We start from the raw sequence: 21,229 nt of genomic DNA, 5'->3' as shown, positions 1-21,229 counted from the left end.
CCACAGTCCAATGTCAGTGTGCATTTCACCATTCCATACAATGTTTGGTATTGAACATGGTGATGTGAGGCTTGCATAAAGATGATCAGCCATGGAATCACAATCTATTAAGCTTGCATTGTACAGGTTTTGTGCCTACATTAATGCCAGTGTAATTTCAAAACACTTCCGCTATGGAATCAGCAGGTTGCTGATGACATTTATGTACAATGTGCTTTTGCAGTTGTTGAAGCCTCTTTGTTTTATGTGGTCATAGGCTTCGAGTTTCTGTTTCTGTCATGGAATGTATCCAGCATGTAGGACATTGCAGAAACCTTCTTATTGCAAAGGTGGCAGCCTGTAACAGAACCAAGCTTGACGTCACTGAGCTCTTCAGAAGGACCTATCTTGTATCACAAATGTTTGCAAATTGAGACTACATGGCTAGGTGCTTGAATTCATACACCTGTGGTAACAGGTATTATTGAAACACCTGAATTCAATCATGAACAGTTGTGGACAAATGCTTTTGTCAATATATATTTTATGTACAATCTCTGAGGGAACTCCAAGCTATTTCATCAGGAATGGAACTTCTGGACCTTGGTAAATCCTTCAGTTGGCGGCTCCAGGATGACTTCGGGATCTGTTATCTCAGAGGTAAGTCCAAGTTACTCCATTGGAGAGATAGATTTCTTACCCATGGATCATACATCATGGACTTCAAGGAAAATCAAGACTTCATGGATCTATTATCTTTCACATCTCAAACCGCTTTCATGGTGTCCAGCATCATTGACATATAAGTGTGAATATATGTACTGTATGTCAGTGAGTGGGATTGGCTCCACAAGACCAGGTTAATTAGGCCTGTATTACTTGGGAGAGCCCAGTTAAAATGAATTGGTATATTTGAGAGTCACATCTTAAGACACTGGTAACATTTTTGTTTTCCACACAAAGCTGCCTGCAGTCGCAAGACGAGTCCAGCTCATCATGCCTATTGAAATGCGTCTCCTTAATCAAACAGCATACGCAGATTTGTACGGTACCTAACAGGAGGCATCCTTCTAAAAAATGCTTAAATATCAGGCTGCACGTACATGGCCGGATGGGGAAATGTAATCAAATACATAAATAAGTTTTATTTTTAAGTAATCAATGATAAATATATCAGCAGACTTCCCCTGTAGGAGGTGACTTGGTATCATGTCTCATTTTACTGTGATATATTGCAAAAAGATTTCAGCTATGTTATTATGAGATTATTTCCATAATTGGGAGGGAAATAGACATCTTCATTGTTCTCAACTTGCTCCGAGAATTGAGCAAGTGATCGATCCTCAAACAATTTAGGTTTGCAGAAAATCTTTTTTTAATACTTAACATTTCCGTTTTGACTGTTGCAGTAAAGAAGATGCCTATTTCATTCAAAAAGAAGATTTACATATTATTTTATTTTTATTACATGCAAATTAAAATGTATTATATTTTATGATGCAATAAAACTTCCATTAATTCAGACTAATTAATGTGAAACTCAATGTATATAACTTTTTAATTAACTGTATTGCTTAGAAAGAGGATTATGCAGTTTGAGAACATACAGTACTAATAAATCCAAGCCACCTCCCAATGCGTTTTATGTACTGTCTCTATGCTATCATAGGGTTTAAGTAAATACTGTACACTTGCACATCTGACATACCAAGTGGAAATACTATAGATTTGGAGCTGAACCAGGGGGCTTATCAAGATAGGTAGTGGTCCATGTGCAGTCTCCTTCCAGGCCCGCTCTACTCTAGCCGGCAGCAGTGTCCTAAACCTTACTCTATTCTTCTTCAGTCAAAGTGGTATTCAATTCCACTTTCCAGGACCTCTCTTGAGAACAAAGTTGAGAGGAAGTCTCCCCAACAAGGAATGTATATATAAGTGATATTAAAACTCTAGTAGAAGAACGCCTTAGACATAAAGCTTCCTGCTTCTCTGCTGCCTGGCCGAACCAAACCCCCCCCCCCCCCCCCACGCCAATCCCTGCATTTGCATGAGAGGGGATGTGTATGCTTATACATTCCCTGTACATCATGTGACAGTCCCAGGGGAACACCCATAAAATGTTGGGAGTTCCCCTGCTGCCATAAGCTCTCATGAGCAGGGCCTTCTCTCCTTATGTGTTTTTCTTATAATATATCTTCCACCCTAATAATTGCTTCAGTGTCCTGAAGGAACTGTCTTTATTGACCATGTACTTGTCCTACCTTTGAAAAAGCTGTCACTTAGACGGCGAAACATGTCAGGGAGCACCTGCTGATTTTATTTGGGTTACTGGCAATTTGGATATCTTGATCCTTGGAGTATATTCCTGGTACACCAATACTGGACTGTCTGTTGGATATTATTACCACCTGGTACTATCCACCTTTGGGGACACCACCACCTGCATACTAAGGATCGCAGGGGCGCATCTCTTCGAGGATACCCACAATTCCAGTGGGCTAATACCCTTCCTCCAGCGTCACTTATCCGGCAAGGTATATGGACCCCACCTGCAAACAGCCACAGACCGCACAATAATACCAACTACCTCCAATAAGGACATTTCTTCAAGTATCCAGCCTATAAGTATTATACCCATCTTATCACTCAATTTTCAAATGTTATTATATATATTTCTTTTTAAAGTTTGACCTGTAATTGTGTACACGGCTATATACCTGTTTCAGTGGATATATTCCACCCTATACTATGTAATAAATAGATTGTTAATTTTATTATACTATATTGATCCAAACCATTTTTTAGCGCTCCACACTTTGCTTTTACCTTTTACTTGTCCTAAATTGCCTTGTACTGTAAACCATTGTTTATTTTTTGTTTTGTTTTGCTCATTTATGTATAGTTATATAGTTATGCACTGCGCAACCCTTTTTGTGCCAAATAAATAAACAATAATAATAATAATATTTCGAGACTATAGTGTCAGACATTCTCAATAATTATTCTAAATTGGTACTTTAGCTTCTTTACTGTGGATTATTTTAGCGTTTTGTTTAAATAATGGGTATTGTAAAAAGTGAAATTATGCAACCAGTGTTTTATGTTATATATTTTGTAATATATGTAATTTTGATCTTCTATAATGATTATTATTACTACTACTGCCAACACTCTTTTTACATCAGTTACATAAATAATATGTTCAGCTAATTATTTAATTCTGCAGCGCTTGGTATTTGTTCTTTCACATTGCCAAGGTGACTTATTTAAAAGACCAATTAACCCTCTTTAATAATTAATGTGAGTCAACTCATCGAGATCAGCTGTACTTAATTATTCTATATATGTTAAAAGGGCTAATTGGTAGATTTTATTTAGTACATGAGAAAACACTAAAGGCATCAAGAATTATTTAAACATTTAGCGAAGTTGCTGAACTGTTACTTACTAGATAATGACCGTGTCATTTATTTACTGAGGCTTAGTGTTTCCATGACTTATAGGTGAAAGCGCAAGGTCTGAAGGCTTATTCCGAAAAAAGTAAATATTTAGTTTTGATTACACATAAGAGAAGTTAAACCAAAAGATAATAGTTCCCCACACTCTTCTTATCCCCCAACTCAGGTGTTCCCCTGCATGTTTGGTAAATTAACGTTTGAATACAGAGACAGGGGGTGTGGATTATATTGCCTACAGCAACTAGGTCGACAAGCATTAAGTCGACACCACTAGGTCGACATGCAGCAATGTCGACATGGGGCAAGGTTGACATGGGTCTAGGTGGACATGGTCCTAGGTGGACATGGGTCATTAGGTAGACACAAGCGTTGGGCAAGGTCGACAGTCAAAAGTTCGACATTGTGTTTTTCACAGTTTTCCACAGTTTTTTTTTTACCCGAAAGTCAACATGGACACATTTAACTTGCAATGCTTCGGGCACACTATTTTATTCTCACACCATGCCCTAGTGGATTGTAGGGCATGAAATACACATTGGCTCATAAAACTGTGAAAAACCCCAGGTCGACCTTTTGACTGTTGACTTTGCCCATGTCGTCCTATGCTTGTGTCAACCTAATGAGCTGTCGACCTAGATTCATGTCGACCTTCCTGCATGTCGACCTAGTTTCTGTATACAATATGATGGTATCCCGAGACAGGTAATATTTTATACAACCTTTGCAGAACTATAAGATTCCAACAGTCCAGTAAACAGGACAGTCCTTAATTCATAGATAAAAAGATGTGGGTGTGAAGATACAGGGGGTTATTTACTAAGACAGGAGTTCTATTACAGACGATTTTGCGATGGGCAACCAATCAGAATCTACTTATTTATTTAGCACCTTTTAGAATATAAGAGATAGAGGGCAAGATGTTCTAAGCTGCAACAAGGTATAAAGTGGAGAGTGATAAACAACTAACCAAATCAGCTCCTATCTGTCATTTTTCAAACCCATCATGTAACATGGCAGTTAGGAGCTGATTGGAGGGTGTGTTATCACTCTCCATTTTATCACTTTTCAAGCTTAGTACATCTGGCCAAGAATCTTATTGGTTGCCCTAAGCAACATCCCATCTTCAATAGAGCTCTCATTTTAGTAAATGTGTGTGTTAATCTCACCTATAACTCTCACGGGATATATATATATATAGATGCCCGCCGGTAGGGAGGCCGGTGGCCAGAATAACAACATTGTCATCCCGAAGGAAAAATACCAACAGGGTTCAGGTATGTACAGTATACTTAAGCTGGGTACACAGACATACAATTGTCGGGCCGTTCTTCCATTCTGGGTCGGACGGCCATTCAATTGTATAGGTGTGTACACTGTCCCGTACGATCGATAAACGGCCAAAAACGGTCTTGTCTGTCCATACTTGGTCAGTCGAAGGTTCTTTGCTGTTTAATTTTCATCTGACCGGCCAGGACCATATCGGAACAAAAGTGCAGTGTGTACGCACGTTCCATCGATATGCTGGCCGTTCTTGCGATTATACTGCCAAAGCTGGGCGTTCCATAGCTGCAAGATCTCTCCTACAGCACAGCCTGTAAACAAGAAGAATTCACCTCCAGGGGCCAGACATACGGCAAACTGCTATATACGGGCTACGTGGCTAATTAGTCAGCCGGCAGGTGACTAGGGAAAACTGCTATATACGGAATAAAATTTAGCCTTTATTTAAATGTACTTAAAACTGCAAAATATTAAAAAATATTTACAAATATTGACAAACAAAGTGAGGTAAGTGCGTGTTTAAAAACAGCATGTGCGGGGCTCCTGTGTCTGCTAAATGGTCTCTATGATTTTTTTTTAACTGCAGCGTTTTAAATGATGCTCTGTCAGAAATATAGATTCCCCAGGAATGATTCACTTTCTGTAACAATATGGCAACACAGTATATGTTTTGTGAAATGTAAATAAACAATGTTTCAGTCTCAGCAGAGACTAATGATACCCCTTTCACACTGCACTTTTAAAACGGTATATTGCCGTTTTTTTTCCATCTTAAAACGTTTAAGGCTGCAATGTGAAAGCACCAGAGTTGATTTACCGGTTAAAGTTAACCGGTATTTCAACACGTTTAAAAAGCAGAGTCCTACACGTTTCAAAGCCGTTTTTTAGGCAGTGTGAATGGCTCTATTTCTATGGCTTGAAACGTGTCCCTTGGGGGTTAAACGGGTTGAATGTGTGAATGGTATTAAATGCTTTTTAAAACGGTTTTCACCTGCAATGTGAAAGGTCTCAAGGCTCAGACCCGTTTTAAAGTCCCGTTTAAGAATACAGGGTCAATAACCGTTTCTGCAATGTGAAAGCAGTATAAGTTAATAGGAAATGCCGGCAAGGACTGTATGAATTAACGGGGTTAACAGTGACTAATGTGACTTCACAGGAACCTTAACCTTAATTATCCTGTGATGGTTCTCTAATGTGTCTTAAATAAACACTGTTATTACTTCGTGTCTGACCCCTGAATTTTATGTGGGGATGACACCGTAATGACTGAGATACTGCAACCAACAATTCGTGCTGAGGTTATCCCTTAACTAGAGGATGTCAGTCACCTCTGTGTCGTGGTAATAAATCCACACCATGTTCAGTGGATGCAGCATCTGGGGATCAAGTAGGTTAAATGTGAGCGTAGCAGCTACAGTTAAAGTATAGACGCTAGTCACAATATAAAGGAGACGCATCACAGAGTATGTGTTCCGTCTATGTGTTATCTATGGTCTTCTATTTGTTTCGTCTAGCATTTCAAAGGTGCTCTGTTCTGAACATGAATTTCCCAGACATAGTACACATTATGTTACACATTACATTGCCACAGTGTAACATAATGTGCCCCATGTCTGGGAAATTCATGTTCAGAACAGAGCACCTTTGAAATGCTAGAGGGAACACATAGAAGACCATAGATAACACATAGACGGAGCACATACTCTGTGATACGTCTATGTGTTCCTCCGTCTAAAAGGACAGCGGCAGGGAGCTGCGGGGCTCCCTGTTTTATTTTAATGACCAAATTTTAGGAGGAGATTGGATCAGCTCAGTGACCGATCAGGAACACTCAGGGTTCAGGGAAGCTGGCACATTACACAAGGACACAACACAGTGAAAGCCGGTGCTGTGTCCGGCTCCCTTTACGCATCACTGTACAAACGTTTGAGTGACACATAAGAAGTCATACAATACAACTATTACACACTTTCATAAAATAGGAGACTACTGTAGACATTGCTACAAACTTTTAATGCACTAGTTTGGCTGCCATTTCCCATGCACATGCTGTCTCTAAATCAGTGTCACAGCTATAGTGGTAGCTGATAGCAGATGCTATCGAAGTAGGGGTGCTGCAGCAGCTGCTGACACGACAGCCTCTCTGTTGTACACGGTGGGAAGGCAGAGCGGTACTCCACTCCCCCGTCGCTGCACCACGGTCACGCACCACGGTCACTGGCGGGCGCTCCACGACTATGGAGGCGCCCGTACATTCAGGACACAGTCGCCTCAGACTTCCTGTCACAGTGAGAGCGCCGCTGCCCCGGTTCCCATAGTCATGGAGCGCCTGCCAGTGACTGTGGTGCGTGACCGTGGTGCTGCGACAGGGGAGCAGAGTACCGCTCTGCCTTCCAGCCTTCCCACCGGGTACAGCCTGCCAGCCTTCCCACCGGGTACAGCCTGCCAGCCTCCCACCGGGTACAGCCTGCCAGCCTCCCACCGGGTACAGCCTGCCATTGATGCCCAAGCTACCCTGCGTCTCCGGAACGCAATATAATGTATGCAGTGATGTGAGCAGTTACTTTGAATACTTTTAATATTATAATGTATCAATAGTACACACAACAAACAATGTGATTGTTAAAATGATGAGCCAATTGCTTATATTATTATAGTCCGTATGTGTACTATTGATACATTATAATATTAAAAGTATTCAAAGTAACTGCTCACATCACTGCATACAGTATATATTAGTTGTGACATAAGGGCTACATTCTAATCAAGGTAGCGCTTAGATACCGCAAAGTGACTAGGTTGTTGCTTTCCGCATCTAGTCTACCTAGTCACTTTGCCGTATCTGTCCCTAGTCACCCTGCCGGCTGCTATAAAGATGCGGAAAGTGACTACCTAGTCACTTTGCCATGTCTGTCCCTAGTCACCCTGCCGGCTGACGCGTACCCTGTCTTTATAGTGGTCCACCTATATATTTTGTTTAGGTTCTGTAATCACGCCCCTTTGTTTCGGTATGCCCTTAACCCAGCCCATTATGATAATTATGTTTATATATATCGTGTCAAAAGCAAAAATCGGGAGAGTGTGTACGGTGGTACAATCTTTTTCTTGCGACTGTTTGGACGGGAGTACATCGGACGTCGCAAGTAAAATTGTACAGGTGTGCGCGCGCGTGATCGGCTGTTGTTTGTGGACGGTCCGACGGTAGTACAGATTGTATATATGTGTACCCAGCTTTACATTACCCTCCTGCCCACCCCAACCCTCTCCCTTCCCCATACAGCAATCTAGCTCCTTCATGAGTGCTTTGAATCTCACAGAAATCACACAATGTTACAATGATGTAAAAAGTATAACTACAAAAATGTATTTATAAGGGGTTTTCCTTAATCACTTCACAAGCAGAGAGCGCTGTCCATTCAGGACCAAGATTCCTACATCGAAAAGGACAACAAATTGTGGGCATGATTCAGAGTTGATCGCTAATTAAAGAATGTGCAAATCAAGGATTAACAAATGACTGCGCATGCGTACCGATCGAATCGCACATGTGCGTAGGGAATTCGCAACATAAATGCGTCATGATCCTGATCGTAATCCTCTTGTAGTTAGAATGACAGGAAACTGGCGTTTGAGTGTGGTAGAAAAAAACGCAAGCATGCCCAGGCGTTTTTAAGGATTGTAAATCAGAGATGACCACATCCAGTCTGTCTCAGTTGCAGATTAGTGAAAGCCTCAGACTTACTCACATTTGCACAGATATTGAAATCATTTCAATGGTCCATGAATTGCATATGGATTTGCGAGTGGATGACGATTAGCAATCCATTTTGCAATTCTCTCACAATTTTGCAAAGGGGGATTACGCTCTCTCTTGCAGTCCACTGCAAAACCATTTGTATACCCAGAGAAATGGCATGTCTAAATTTTGTCTACATGTAGTCAAAATTGACTCAAATAACCAGCCTGTGCTAACCAGAACAAGGATTAGCACAGATGGCCCATACACACATCACTCTGGGCGGGATATACCAAGCAGCGGTACATTCCACCGCACCGGTACTCATTGCATATGTACTAATATATTCGATGAGCAATGCAAAGGGCAGCTCATGATAAGAGCTGCCATTTGCGATCCCCATCGCTGCCTGGACTTCCTCATTTCTAATGGGGAAGTCCCTTTGCGCATGCACAGTGGGGTTGGTTACCGTAGGGCATGCTGGGAGGGATCCGTGTTGCTGGACACAACGCCTCTATGATACTTCTACAAATGCTACTACTACTACCAACATTAACAACTAAGATTGCCTACTTTGCCTACTCCTCTCCGGGAGATTACGAGAGGGCAGCCAGCTAGCGTAACTGCAGACCCCTGCTGAGTGGGAATGCTGGAGGCCGAGAGGCGGACCCGATTTCCGGGAGGGTAGGCAATCCTGTAATAACTACCATTCATAAAATATATGTGTTGTGAAAACATTAAAAGGAGCAATGTTCTACAAGCTACTAGTCAGAATCACACACCAGCATTACTTCATATATTTTAGCATCACTTTTTTTGCTGCAGGGGATGCTGTCTGAGTGTTCGTGCTTCGTATCAGCACAGTGCCTGGTGGATATGAAGGCTGTACCTTTTGAGCTGGAAATCAGTCTGCACCTTATGTAACCAGCATTTCATAATGTAGGTCTTAAAGTAAAAAGTGATGAGAGACCAAGCTTAGATAGACACAGTGTAAGGGACACGAGTGTGACAGTGCGGTGTCTCTCCTCGCATGTCATTTATCTTCCCGTGATAGGAAGCTGAATTATGAAGTCCCTTATTTTCCATCACTCTGTGAAGGTTGTTAAAAAAAAGCTTCTACAGAGATCCTTGAGAATCGTTACTAGATTAACAAGTAAGAATGCAAAGATTCCTAAATGTACCCTTGGTTATATATACAGATCTACAATAGATAAAATCTTAATTATGTGCACAAAAAGGCCTTGAAGGAATAGGATAATTTGTAAAAAGAAATACAATAGGTTTAATATGATTATTATTTTTTACTTATATATTGCCAGCATTTTATGCTGCACTTTAAGGTATTTAGCAATCTGATATACAAGTAAATGGGGTAAGACCAGAGAGAGTTGAAGCTGTTTGCTGGTATTTATAACTTTGTTCAAATCATCTCTATATACAGCTCCCTTAAAGAAAAATGTATTTACCCCTTCCAGTATTTTCAGTGACCTGTGGGGGACATGTAAAAAGACATGCCACCACTGTGATAGGTTTGTAAAATTACAGACTTCCACTGAATTGTCAATGATGGCCTCTTATTCCACTGACAAAGCAACCCTACGAAACGGCCGTCTTACAACCACACTGTTTGCTGCTGCAAATCACCCGCTGCCAGGTGAATTAAGAAAACCAAGGTGAATAAAGTCTTATCCCTACCTCCTGGCACCATAATACCATATCACCCACTACCTCCCGGCACCATAATACCATATCACCCACTACCTCCCGGCACCATAATACCATATCACCTACTACCTCCCGGCACCATAATACCATATCACCCACTACCTCCCGGCACCATAATACCATATCACCCACTACCTCCCGGCACCATAATACCATATCATCCACTATCTCCCGGCACCATACCATATCACCCACTACCTTCAGGCACCATAATACCATATCACCCACTACCTCCCAGCACCATAATACCATATCACCCACTACCTCCCGGCACCATGATACCATATCACCCACTACCTCCCGGCACCATAATACCATATAACCCACTACCTCCTGCGATCATAATACCATATCACGATCTACCTCCAGGCACCATAATACCATATCACCTACTACCGCCCAGCACCATAATACCATATCATCCACTACCTCCCGGCACCATAATACCATATCACCCACTACCTCCTGGCACCATAATATCATATCACCCACTACCTCCCGGCACCATAATACCATATCTCCCACTACCTCCCAGCACCAAAATACCATATCTCCCACTACCTCCCAGCACCATAATACCATATCACCCACTACCAGTGGCGCACGCAGGGGGGTTTCTGAGTACCCAGAAACCCCCCTAAGTCAAGTTCTCTCTGACTTAGAGTTTTTCTGAGGGTATATTCCAAAAGCTGGGACTCTCCCCTTTGAGGGACACTAGTAGCTTGTCTCTACTATTCTCAGAACCAGATATATCAGCCTTCCAGCAGCTGGTTACTGCTCCAGCTCCACACACCTAGTATGTAGTGTTATATACTCGTTGGCAGATTGCTCTGCCTCCTGAACTCTGATCACCTAGTCCCCAATAACATTTGGTAGGTGGGATTCTCTAGTTTTTAATTCCATTAAATTCTAAGAAATCTATTTCCGAGAACTGGAGATATCTGCAGTCAAGCAAGATGTCCACCCACCATAAAATTATGAATAATAAACCCACTGTGTGTGTGTGTGTGTGTGTGTGTGTGTGTGTGTGTGTGTGTGTGTGTGTGTGTGTGTGTGTGTATATATATATATATATATATATATATATATATATATATATATATATATATATATTATTATTATTATTATTATTATTATTATTATTATTATACATTTGGTCTATCTATAATACTTTAACTGACCCGGCATATACTGGGTCACCTAAGTGTCCATCTCCGTGCTTTGCTCCACCCCTCTGGAAACCCCCTTCTGAAAATCCTGCGTTTGCCCCTGTCTACTATTCTACATGCAAGTTGCATGTAGTAGTTTACAAACAGTGGTTCTGAACTCCAGTCCTCAACTACTCACACAGGTCATGTTGTGAGGATTTCTGTCTGCTGAAGCAAAAGGGGTCATTACTGACCAAGCAAAATAGACCAAGGTATGATAAAAAAATCCAAAAACATGACCTGTTGGTGGTGCTTGGGACTTGGGTTGAGACCCCCGTGTCTCGAGGCAATGGGCATGTTAGTAATTTATTTCCTGTTAGTAAAATATCACTGTTTTAGGGTATAACATATGCAGACTTAAAGAGGTTATAATCAAGGTAACAAAGAACAACATTTCGATTTAAAATAAAAGTCTTAACAAAAGGTATGCAACTGCAGCTTGCGAGTCTAGTCCTGCTGTACCATTTACAACATACCGTAGTGACATCTGAATCCGGTGGGGTCATCTCTACCAAGTTAATAAGGTAGGGTTCATCCTTCCACTGGGGGGCATTGTCATTGATATCCAACAATGTGATATTTACCTAGATAGAAAAATAAACGTGTGATTTAAAAATAGTAATAATAATGATGATTGTTATTAATCTATTAATCAAATTATACAATCTTTATTTCCATGTAAAGGAATTAGATACAGTATGAAGATGAAACAAATGGCAGTTGCCTTAGGCCTTCTCCTACAGTATGTGGTGGGGATGACATTTGCTGTGAAAATAATGCTCTCCTGATTTCAGATATCCTGCATCACATTAATTTGCCATTTCTGGGTTATCAAAACAGGTTATAGCAAAGTAACGTAACACACGGTTCTGTAAGTGCAGCCACAAATTAATTACACATGGTAATTAAATGTCTTTACACTTCCCTCTAGATAACTGTTAATTGAATATCACTGCGGTGCCCTGAACTGCTAGCCCATTATCTGTGTTAGCATGTTTGTGGTAACACCTCTCTATTAATATTTATTATGCAGCATTAAAATGGAAATCAAAACCTCTTAGATAAAATACATTAGAATTACGCAAAGAACTGCAATGAAAGAATTCTATAGCGGCACACAGAAAAACAAAAAAACATTTTAAGGCTTCTTTAATAGCATGAGACTTCTATTGAAGATGGGAATTCGTCCATAGCAACTAACGAGATTCCACTTCTTATTTATCTATCACCTTCTAGAATATAATAGATAAAATCTTATTTATAGGTTGCGATGGGCAACATCCCATCTTCAATAAAACTTCTATTTTAGTAAAGTTATCCCTCATAATTAGGTTACTTTTCCTTTGCTTTTCTGGTCATGATCATACTCCTATTTTTGTGCTGCGTTTCAAACTGCTACCACCTTCACATCGAATACATAATATTGTCTTTTAGTTAAAAAGATCTTGAAATATTGGTACGCAAGTTGAAACTTCTTACAGACTGAGCGCCTGGTTTCACCCTAGGTTGAACCTTATTGTAGATCTGTGCTCGGACCACCCCTATCTGTATGCTTGGTGTCATTGCTATAGAGGCATTTTAAGAGATGAGAGGGCCAACATGTAGCCTCCGCTGCAGGCCCCCTCCTCTCTGACTGCAAGTAGACTCTGGCCTTATTTATTATGGCAAAGTCTATTGCACATACGCAGGTCTCCGGAAATATGGCACACTCACCTTGCTCCTGGGGACATCTCCAGTGCATGTGGAAACCACTCTTTAAATGGCCGCAGTGGCCATTTAAAGAGTGACTTGTGTCTGCATTGCAGAGACGCTGCCGCAACACTCCGGAGGGGTAATTATAATATAGGGGTGCAGGGGCCCCTGTGCACTGCACTCATATTAGAAATGCCTATGTATCATCATCACCACAGTGTGTTTGATAACCAGTGTACTTATGCATCCACACAACTCTGCACAACCTGCCATTCTGTCAACAGGCAGCCACTACATTGCATACTGTAAGACTTAGCACTGAGGGTACTTAAACATTCTCAACAGGTCACCTTATTATACCTTAAATGGGCTCTTTGTGCAGTATTGCCCCTTGTAGAGCATGATAATTAGTGTAAGCCAATGGTTCTAAATGACGTCCTCAAGGCACCACAGCGGTCCACAGAAGTCACCTGTGCTAAGCCAGTCTAGCCTAAGAACATGAATGGTTGTGGTCCCTTGAGGACCGTGTTTAGAAACCACTAGTGTAAACAGTGCAACACCATAACATCTATTAGCAAACTCTGCCATCTTCATTTTACAGTATAACATTTTAGATACCACAACTTTAATGCAATCAGATCCTCAAAATTAACAAATAAATGCAATAAACCTAACCAGCAAATTGATAGGCAATGGGTGCCTGATGAATGTATGGTTTACATGTAAGCCACAAATAAGAAGATATCTTGGTGAAAGCTGTCTCCATTGAGACAATCAAAATATATTCAGCAAGGAAATACTGTTGCCCAATCATGAATTTTTTAAAAACATTTCTTACAATCTTATATATTCTAGAGTACAAACTGAGTACATGCGTGTTTTTTTCCTCTTCTGTATATTATATATATATATGCACCCTATAAAAGCATAGTGTGCTGTGAGCTTTAGACCAGATAGCATGCCTGGAATCAAACATTGATGTGATAGCTATGTGTATTGTAGCCATTTTCAGCGATAGTGTTAGGACCTGCAGAAAAGTGGGGTCCCGGGAAGGGGGCTGCAAATCTCCACTATTTATTATCAGTTAATTTAGTGTGTGCAGAGCCCCTAAAATGTTATATATATATATATATATATATATATATATATATATATATATATATATATATATATATATATATATAAAAATAATCAGGACCTGATGACGAAGCCATGAAATAAAAGCTTTGAAACGTGGACTGCATTACTGTTATCCTGAGGCGTTTTTGCAGCTGAGTGCCACCCGTGAGGCACGGGCCTAGGGGCGGCACATTTTATGGGCGGCAGCAGGCAGCCAGGCTGCTTGTGTGTTACTCACAGTCAGACAGGGTGACCTGAGGTGGCAGCACTGGGATCGGATGGCTGAGCGGAGCGATCGGATGGCCGAATGGAGCGGGCAGCAGCGCCTATGTCAGCAGCAGCGCCGCTTGTCAGTCACTTGCCGCTGCCCACTAGGAGTCGCACATACTGTAAATGACTGCTACGGTCCCACCGCGGCAGCGTCCCGTACGGCTCTTGATTCTCCACTCGGCTCACTGGCTTACAGGCTGAGCTTAGCCACTGCCCGGCGCCTATTGAAATATACACAGCCTAGTGGCTGCTGTGTCAATGGGACTGGGAGTGCAGGGGCGCCAAGTGCGCTTCTGCTTCCAAACACAGCCCTGCTTCAGCCTCCTCCGAGTCTGTCCTCACCTCCTCCAGCCCACGGCTGCAGTCTTCCTCTTCCCCACACTGCTCCATGGCCCGCGGCGGCAGTCTCCCTGGCCCAGGGCAGCAGTCTCTACCCCCCCTCCCCCTCCTTTCTGGCCCTCGGGCGCAGTCTCCCCCCACCCCTTGCTCACAGCTCTAATGTGGGTGAGAGCCGGCCCCAGGATCCCCCCGGTGTTATATGTATGTATGTATATTAATTTTAATAATGAATATGTTAAAATAGGGGGGGGGGGGTGGGCGGCCAAAAGTGTTGTGCCTAGGGGCGGCATGACCGCTAAATTCGCCCCTGCCTATCTTATATTGGGACTCCATGCCAGGAGGTCCAGGGAAGGCACCGGGCAAGCTGTCTGTGTTGAGGAGTGCTACCCTGCATATGTATGTATATATATATATATATATATATATATATACTGTAGGTTGCGGCCCGGCACTCTCCCAATCCAAACGCTGCGCCCCGGTGCCATTGGTAAAAGGATTTGTAGGTGGGGAAGAAATCACGACACTCCAGGGTAACTTTTCTAAAAAATGTATTCAGACACACCAATGTTTCAGAGCACCAATGCTCCTTTTTCAAGGTGAAGTAGTGTAAAATGACATCAGTCTACTAGTTCATTAAGAACTACTGCTATCATGCATGAACCTTGTATGTCACTTTTTGCTATATGATAGCACTTGATACTGTCACTCTTTGCTACAGCACCAAGAGCAGCCTGGCTGTCCAATGTCTTTAAACCTTGTCAGAAAGATGTCATTAATGGGATAAATTTTCTCCCAATCCCAAACAAATCTTGTAGTGTACAGTAAAGCCACACGATGAGATTTGAGCTTAATTTCACCGGATTCCAGTAGATTGGGGCAAGAAATCAGGTTAAATCGGCCCAGCAGCTGAAGGGGGACAGGATGCAAGTTCTCCTAGGGGAGAAGTTGCATATAGTATAGGCACCTTAAATCTAAATGGTGGTTTGTGTTTGGGCAACTTTATCAGTTAGATAACTCACATTTATCAGTAAATAAGTAATACCATAAAAGAGCATAATCCTTAAAAAAAAGACACAACATGGTACAATATGTTTTGAAAGAAAGGTAATATTGAAAAACTGCAACCCAAGGTCATAAAGAAGGAACTTGTGTTTGCCAACAGAAAATTAATAAACAACTCACAGTTGCAATGCCAATTTTCTGATTGGGTCCGACTCCACCATCCACTGCTCGGATAATTAAGATATACTCTGATTTAGCTTCCCGATCCAGTAGAGATGTTGTGGTGATTTCTCCTGTAAGCATAGACAATATCAAATAACAATCAATATTAAATTGACCAGAAAATTGGGTTTAACAATGCATTGTTCACAGCTTGGTGCATCAGCGATGTCTAAGCTTAGTAGAAAACAACCACTCACAAAAAATATCCTCAAAGCAACAGCAGAGCTAACAATCTAAAATAGCTAAATAAACTGACGACCTGTTAAATCCTAATTTGACAAGTTGTGATATGTAGCATTACATATTAGTTTTTGTATTTAGCATTACACTCATGTGATATACAGGAATATATAAATAAATTAGTAGAAATACAAGGGAGATAAACAGATACTTTGAAGGGAATAGGATCATTGGACAGACAAGCATTAGGTCGACAGTCAGTAGGTCGACATGACTGATGGTCGACATGGGGAAGGTCAACATGGGGTTTTCACTTTTTTTTGTCCCAAATTTCGACACAGACGACATGGACACTGAAACCTAGAACCTCTGCTCTCGCCATGCGCAAGGTGTGATGCCAGTGATGTGGGGATATATTTGTCATATCCAGTATACAATATAAACAAAACAGTTAACATTCTGACACCTCTCAACCTTAAATAGGTTTGTGAAAATCACAAAATGCTCTTTTCGATTTACAGGTTGAGTATCCCTTATCCAAAAAACTCGGGACCAGAAGAATTTTGGATAATGGATTATTCCGTATTTTGGAATATTTAATATTTCAATGATGTGTCTTTGCATTTATTTTCTACAAACACATCAAACACATGAAATACACACAAATATTTTTTATTTGTGCTTGAAACAAGGTTCCAAAATATGAAACAAAGTTTGTGTACTATCTCAGGCACTGAGCTTGAAAGCAATCATCTTCTTGCACATATTTACTGCCAGTTACATATCATGTCCCCAGTAGTGCCAGTTACATATGTCCCAAATAGTGCTTTTAGCAAAAAAAAAAGTATATTTTGGAGACTGGTTCTCGGAATAATTTGGTTAACGTATATCTGGATAAGGGATACTATTGAAAATGTATATTTGAAATAGTTTATTTTTTCCAGTTTTGTAAAGGTGTTATAACGTCATGTGTTTTTAAAGTTTTGTTATTTCTCTTTTTAGAACCAATCTTTCCAAGAATGTACCATATATTTTTGTCGTACAACAGAACAGGACGATTGTAAATAATTAGTTTGAATCTTCTGCCATTGTTTTCCGCTAAACCTCAATCTCTTTAATGGCTTTCCTTTCTCATGCACTCCCAAAGCTTCTGCATTGATAGACAGAATCAATAGAGAAATAAAAATAGGAGCATTTCAGTCATAAGAACTGCGGCAGTCTAAGCACTGGACGATCTGCTATAACTCTATTTTTATTTCAACTCCAACTTTTACAAAGGAGCTTTTCAAAACAATAGAACGGATGACAATGATAATGAAATAGAGGAACGACACTTCTCCATTACTCATGGTCCAGCGTAAGCTATTCTTGGACAGGCTTTATTGTAGTCTACGCTGTCGTCTTCGCTTTGCTGGAAGTAATAGGGGATGGGGGGGGGGGATGTCATTTGCAGTCAGGTGTCCCCAATCACTAAATCAAAACAATAGTTAACTCTTAAATTCTGCCTATGAAATTCCATCTCAATAAAATAAAAATATGCAACATTATCATGCCATTGTTTTCCTGCATTGTTATATCTTTTTGCAATTATAAATAAGCGGTTAAAACGACATGATGAACACACAGTTAGGTAGCATGTCCAGAGTTCAGGCTGGGTAGGTTGTTGAACCAGGAGGAACTCAAGCCATGAGTCTCAGGGGTAGTATCGGGTATTTCATTTTGATCATTTTGTAATATACATTTAGTATAATAGTATTTATTGGGGATGAAAGGGCTTGGATCTCAAAGAACAGATTCCAACCGAACTTCCAGGATCTAAGTGGATATGAGCAAGAACTTAGATCTCTCGGCCTATCTTGGATCCAAATGGGTTGACATCTCAATGGCTGAGAAAGACGTTCTCACAGCTCCTGGCCAATGGTTCCCATCACTCTCATCTCAACATGCTGCTGCTCTGCTGCAGAGACACACAAACCAGGCATAGCAGCACTGTGTACACTGTAGTGTTCGATACATCATCATCAGCCACCGAGGAAATATACCAGTACACTTACTGTATGTAACAGTAACCAGAGGGTCCCCCCTCCCCATTCCCAACCCTTTTAGCTGCTGTCACAGTTTGTGCATTACTACAGCTAGCATTTCTACCCATAATGTATTTGACCAACACTGGATCCTAAGCATATCATCCTCCAGTGTTTGACCCAATGCATGTCGACATTTTATGGGTCAACTTAATGACTGTATAACGTTTAGCCAGCTAGGCTTTGGCCTATAGTGGTGAACCATATTGTGAGCTGTGAAGTGGTCAAAATATTAAGTGGAAATGCCTGGAAATGAATGTAATGGAGGTTAACAACACTGTAAGGACAAAAATGCTATTGTGTCATTTTAGCTATTTTTATAAACTATTGAAAAATACAGACACAAAGCCAAAACTCTTGAGGGCGGTTTTGGCAAAACCAAAACACAAATGAATACAGATGGAGCCACTGCTGGCGTGTCCGCCGGTGCGCCATCCACTGCATATCTCTAGTTTTTATGCATCTTTGCTTCTAAACTAGCATAAACATAGCAAATGTAACTTTCAGATTCATTTTTGACTCTACTATTTTATAATATACTGTACATTGTAACCAACTATTAACACCCTGGAATTTTTATTTAGGGGCCAGGTAAAATTATGTAAACTTTGCAAATCATCTTCATAAGGTAAGTAGCTTGGTCCATATGCTTGTGACCTCAGTTTTGCAACAATGCACTTCATTGGTCATCCCAGTCTGCATGAAGACACATTCACAAAGGGCACTTGAATATTCACAGAGGCAAAAAAAACATTTAGAGATGCCTTGTTCCAAAACAACCCTAAAAATTAAGCTTCCTTCCCCTTTAATGCCCTCTTTTTTAATTCAATAAGAAAAATGAGCCTTAAACTAAAGAAATAATATTAACTGACTTTGTACTGTATCAACTCTCTCTCATAGGGGGAAATCTATCAACCTTCTAAATCAGTTTCCAAGTAGCATTTATCAAGTACATTCCCTTAAAATGATAAGTAGAAGCTGATTGGTTGCTCTAGACAACTTATACACTTGCCCAATCTTTAAAAGTTTTGACACAAGCCCCATCCTCATCAAAAGTTAGAAAAGAACTCTAGAGCTAAAGAGTTTCTTTGCCTACAAGTCCAATATGAATAAACTACAGTCATTGCATTCAATTAGGTCTCTAAGACCAGTGGCGGCTGTTACCTTTTTGCAGGAGGGGGGCTGCCGCTGGTCTCAATGCCAGCAATCCCCCTGCAGCCACTTCTGCACCTGGCCTCTTCGCGTTCCCGGCGCCTGTACGATGATTACAGGTGCCGGGACTGGTGCATGCACAGTACCGACCTCGATACTGAGCATGCGGCCAGCTTCTATGGACTATTCCTGCAACAGCCCATAGAAGGGAAATAGCCATCTCAGCGCCTGTACAAGCACCGGAATCAGCACATACGCAGTACAGATGTGGGTACTGTGGATGCGCACACTCCGGATTTTATGGGCTGCTGCATGGCAACACCTTCCAATGGGACTGCCTTGTTGACTGGCAGGTCGGACTTTCAATAGAAAGTCATTGAGCGCCATAGTGAAGCCAGAGCAATCTCACAGGCTGAATCTGGTTTCACTACCGTGGTGGGTTTTACCTAAGGGGGGGGGGGGGTGGTCAGCGGCCCATAGGTAAAAACCACCATGGTCTAAGACGGTGTACGGTCACTAGGTTGACTGTCATAAGGTCAACCACTAAAGGTTGAAACATGAAAAAGGTTGACATGGCTTTAGGGCAACACAAGCTTTATGTCGACATTGGAAAGGCCGGCAGTCAAAAGGTCGACATGGGTTACGTGTTTTTTTTTTTTTGAGCCGACGAGAGTGGAAGGAGAATAGAATAGTATGCCAAGCTTTTGGTGCCCATGTCGACTGTGTCAACATTAAAAAAAAAGTTAAAACCCAAGTCGACCCTTTGATGGTCAACCTTCCCAAGGTCGACCTAATGACCATGTCGACCTGAAGCCGTGTCGACCTAAAGTGGTCGAACTCATGCATATCAACCTTAGTTTGATCAACCAAATGACACATACCCCTTTCTATCATATAAATGTGTCACATAATAAATATCTTACGAAGAATACAATAATGTCACATATTGCCAAAAGAAAAATGGAAAGGTTTGAAATAAATAATGGGAACAAAACAGAGATATATATTAACATGTTCATAACAGCAAATTAATTACCAGTTTCAAAAATATAAATCTTGAAAGTACTCAAGATTGTTTAGTACGGTTGTGACGGATCTACCCACCGCATCCTCCAAATTACTTCCTATTAAGACACTGCCTGATCCCTGCAAATTTGACTAGTTTGCAACTCCCACGAAAAGTACTTATGTCTTTACAAGTCAGCAGTCGGACACATCTAGGCATGGTGAACATAACACAACATTATAGCTTCTTAAGCAGGTGGAAGGATTTAAACAAGTGTGAAAGACGGCAGAATCAGCTGGGGCCCATTCTGAGAGTTAGATTGCTGCCAACAATATTTTTCGGTTCAAGGAATCAGTTCAACATTAACGTTTATGCTGAATAATTCCCCATGAAGAGGGTTTTAATGGAAACTTTCACAATAAATTGTTGAATACAGCAATGCCAAATAAACTGCAGATTACTTGCATGTTTCATTAGGGAAACAAATAACACAAACTTTTGCATCATAAATCATACTAGGTTGGAAGACAATCTGCTAGTTCAATTTTAGATAAAAATTGGTAGTACACTAAGCAAATTTATTAAAGCGTACACACTAGGCAATTTGTGTACGCAGCGCATAACGGGCAATGGGAGAGCTGACATACAGTAGACAAGTGTCGATGCTCAGGGGCGGATTGTCCCACCGGGAAACCGGGCCGTTTCCCGGTGGGCCGGCCCAAAACTCTTAAAAAGGGGGCCGGCAGCGCTCGCCCCTGGGCTGGCTGGGCTGCGAGAAG

General features: G+C 41.2%; 1 protein-coding gene across 3 annotated transcripts in view; it reads right to left on the bottom strand.

Annotated features, from left to right (window-relative positions):
• Positions 1 to 21,229, bottom strand: part of CDH23 (cadherin related 23) — a 914,269-nt gene that overhangs the window by 277,504 nt on the left and 615,536 nt on the right. For all 3 annotated transcript variants that reach the window (XM_083146306.1, XM_083146304.1, XM_083146305.1), the window contains exons 20-21: positions 15,987 to 16,099; positions 11,861 to 11,968 (exon numbers count right to left, since the gene is read on the bottom strand). In XM_083146306.1, the coding sequence (XP_083002432.1) occupies positions 11,861 to 11,968; positions 15,987 to 16,099 (221 nt within the window). The remainder of the gene's footprint in view (positions 1 to 11,860; positions 11,969 to 15,986; positions 16,100 to 21,229) is intronic.

The sequence above is a fragment of the Crinia signifera genome, chromosome 6, assembly GCF_055691185.1.
Source record: "Crinia signifera chromosome 6, ASM5569118v1, whole genome shotgun sequence".
Taxonomy (NCBI): Eukaryota; Metazoa; Chordata; class Amphibia; order Anura; family Myobatrachidae; genus Crinia; species Crinia signifera.
The sequence above is the reverse complement of the archived record's forward strand: the minus strand, read 5'-3'. Positions and strand labels throughout refer to the sequence as shown.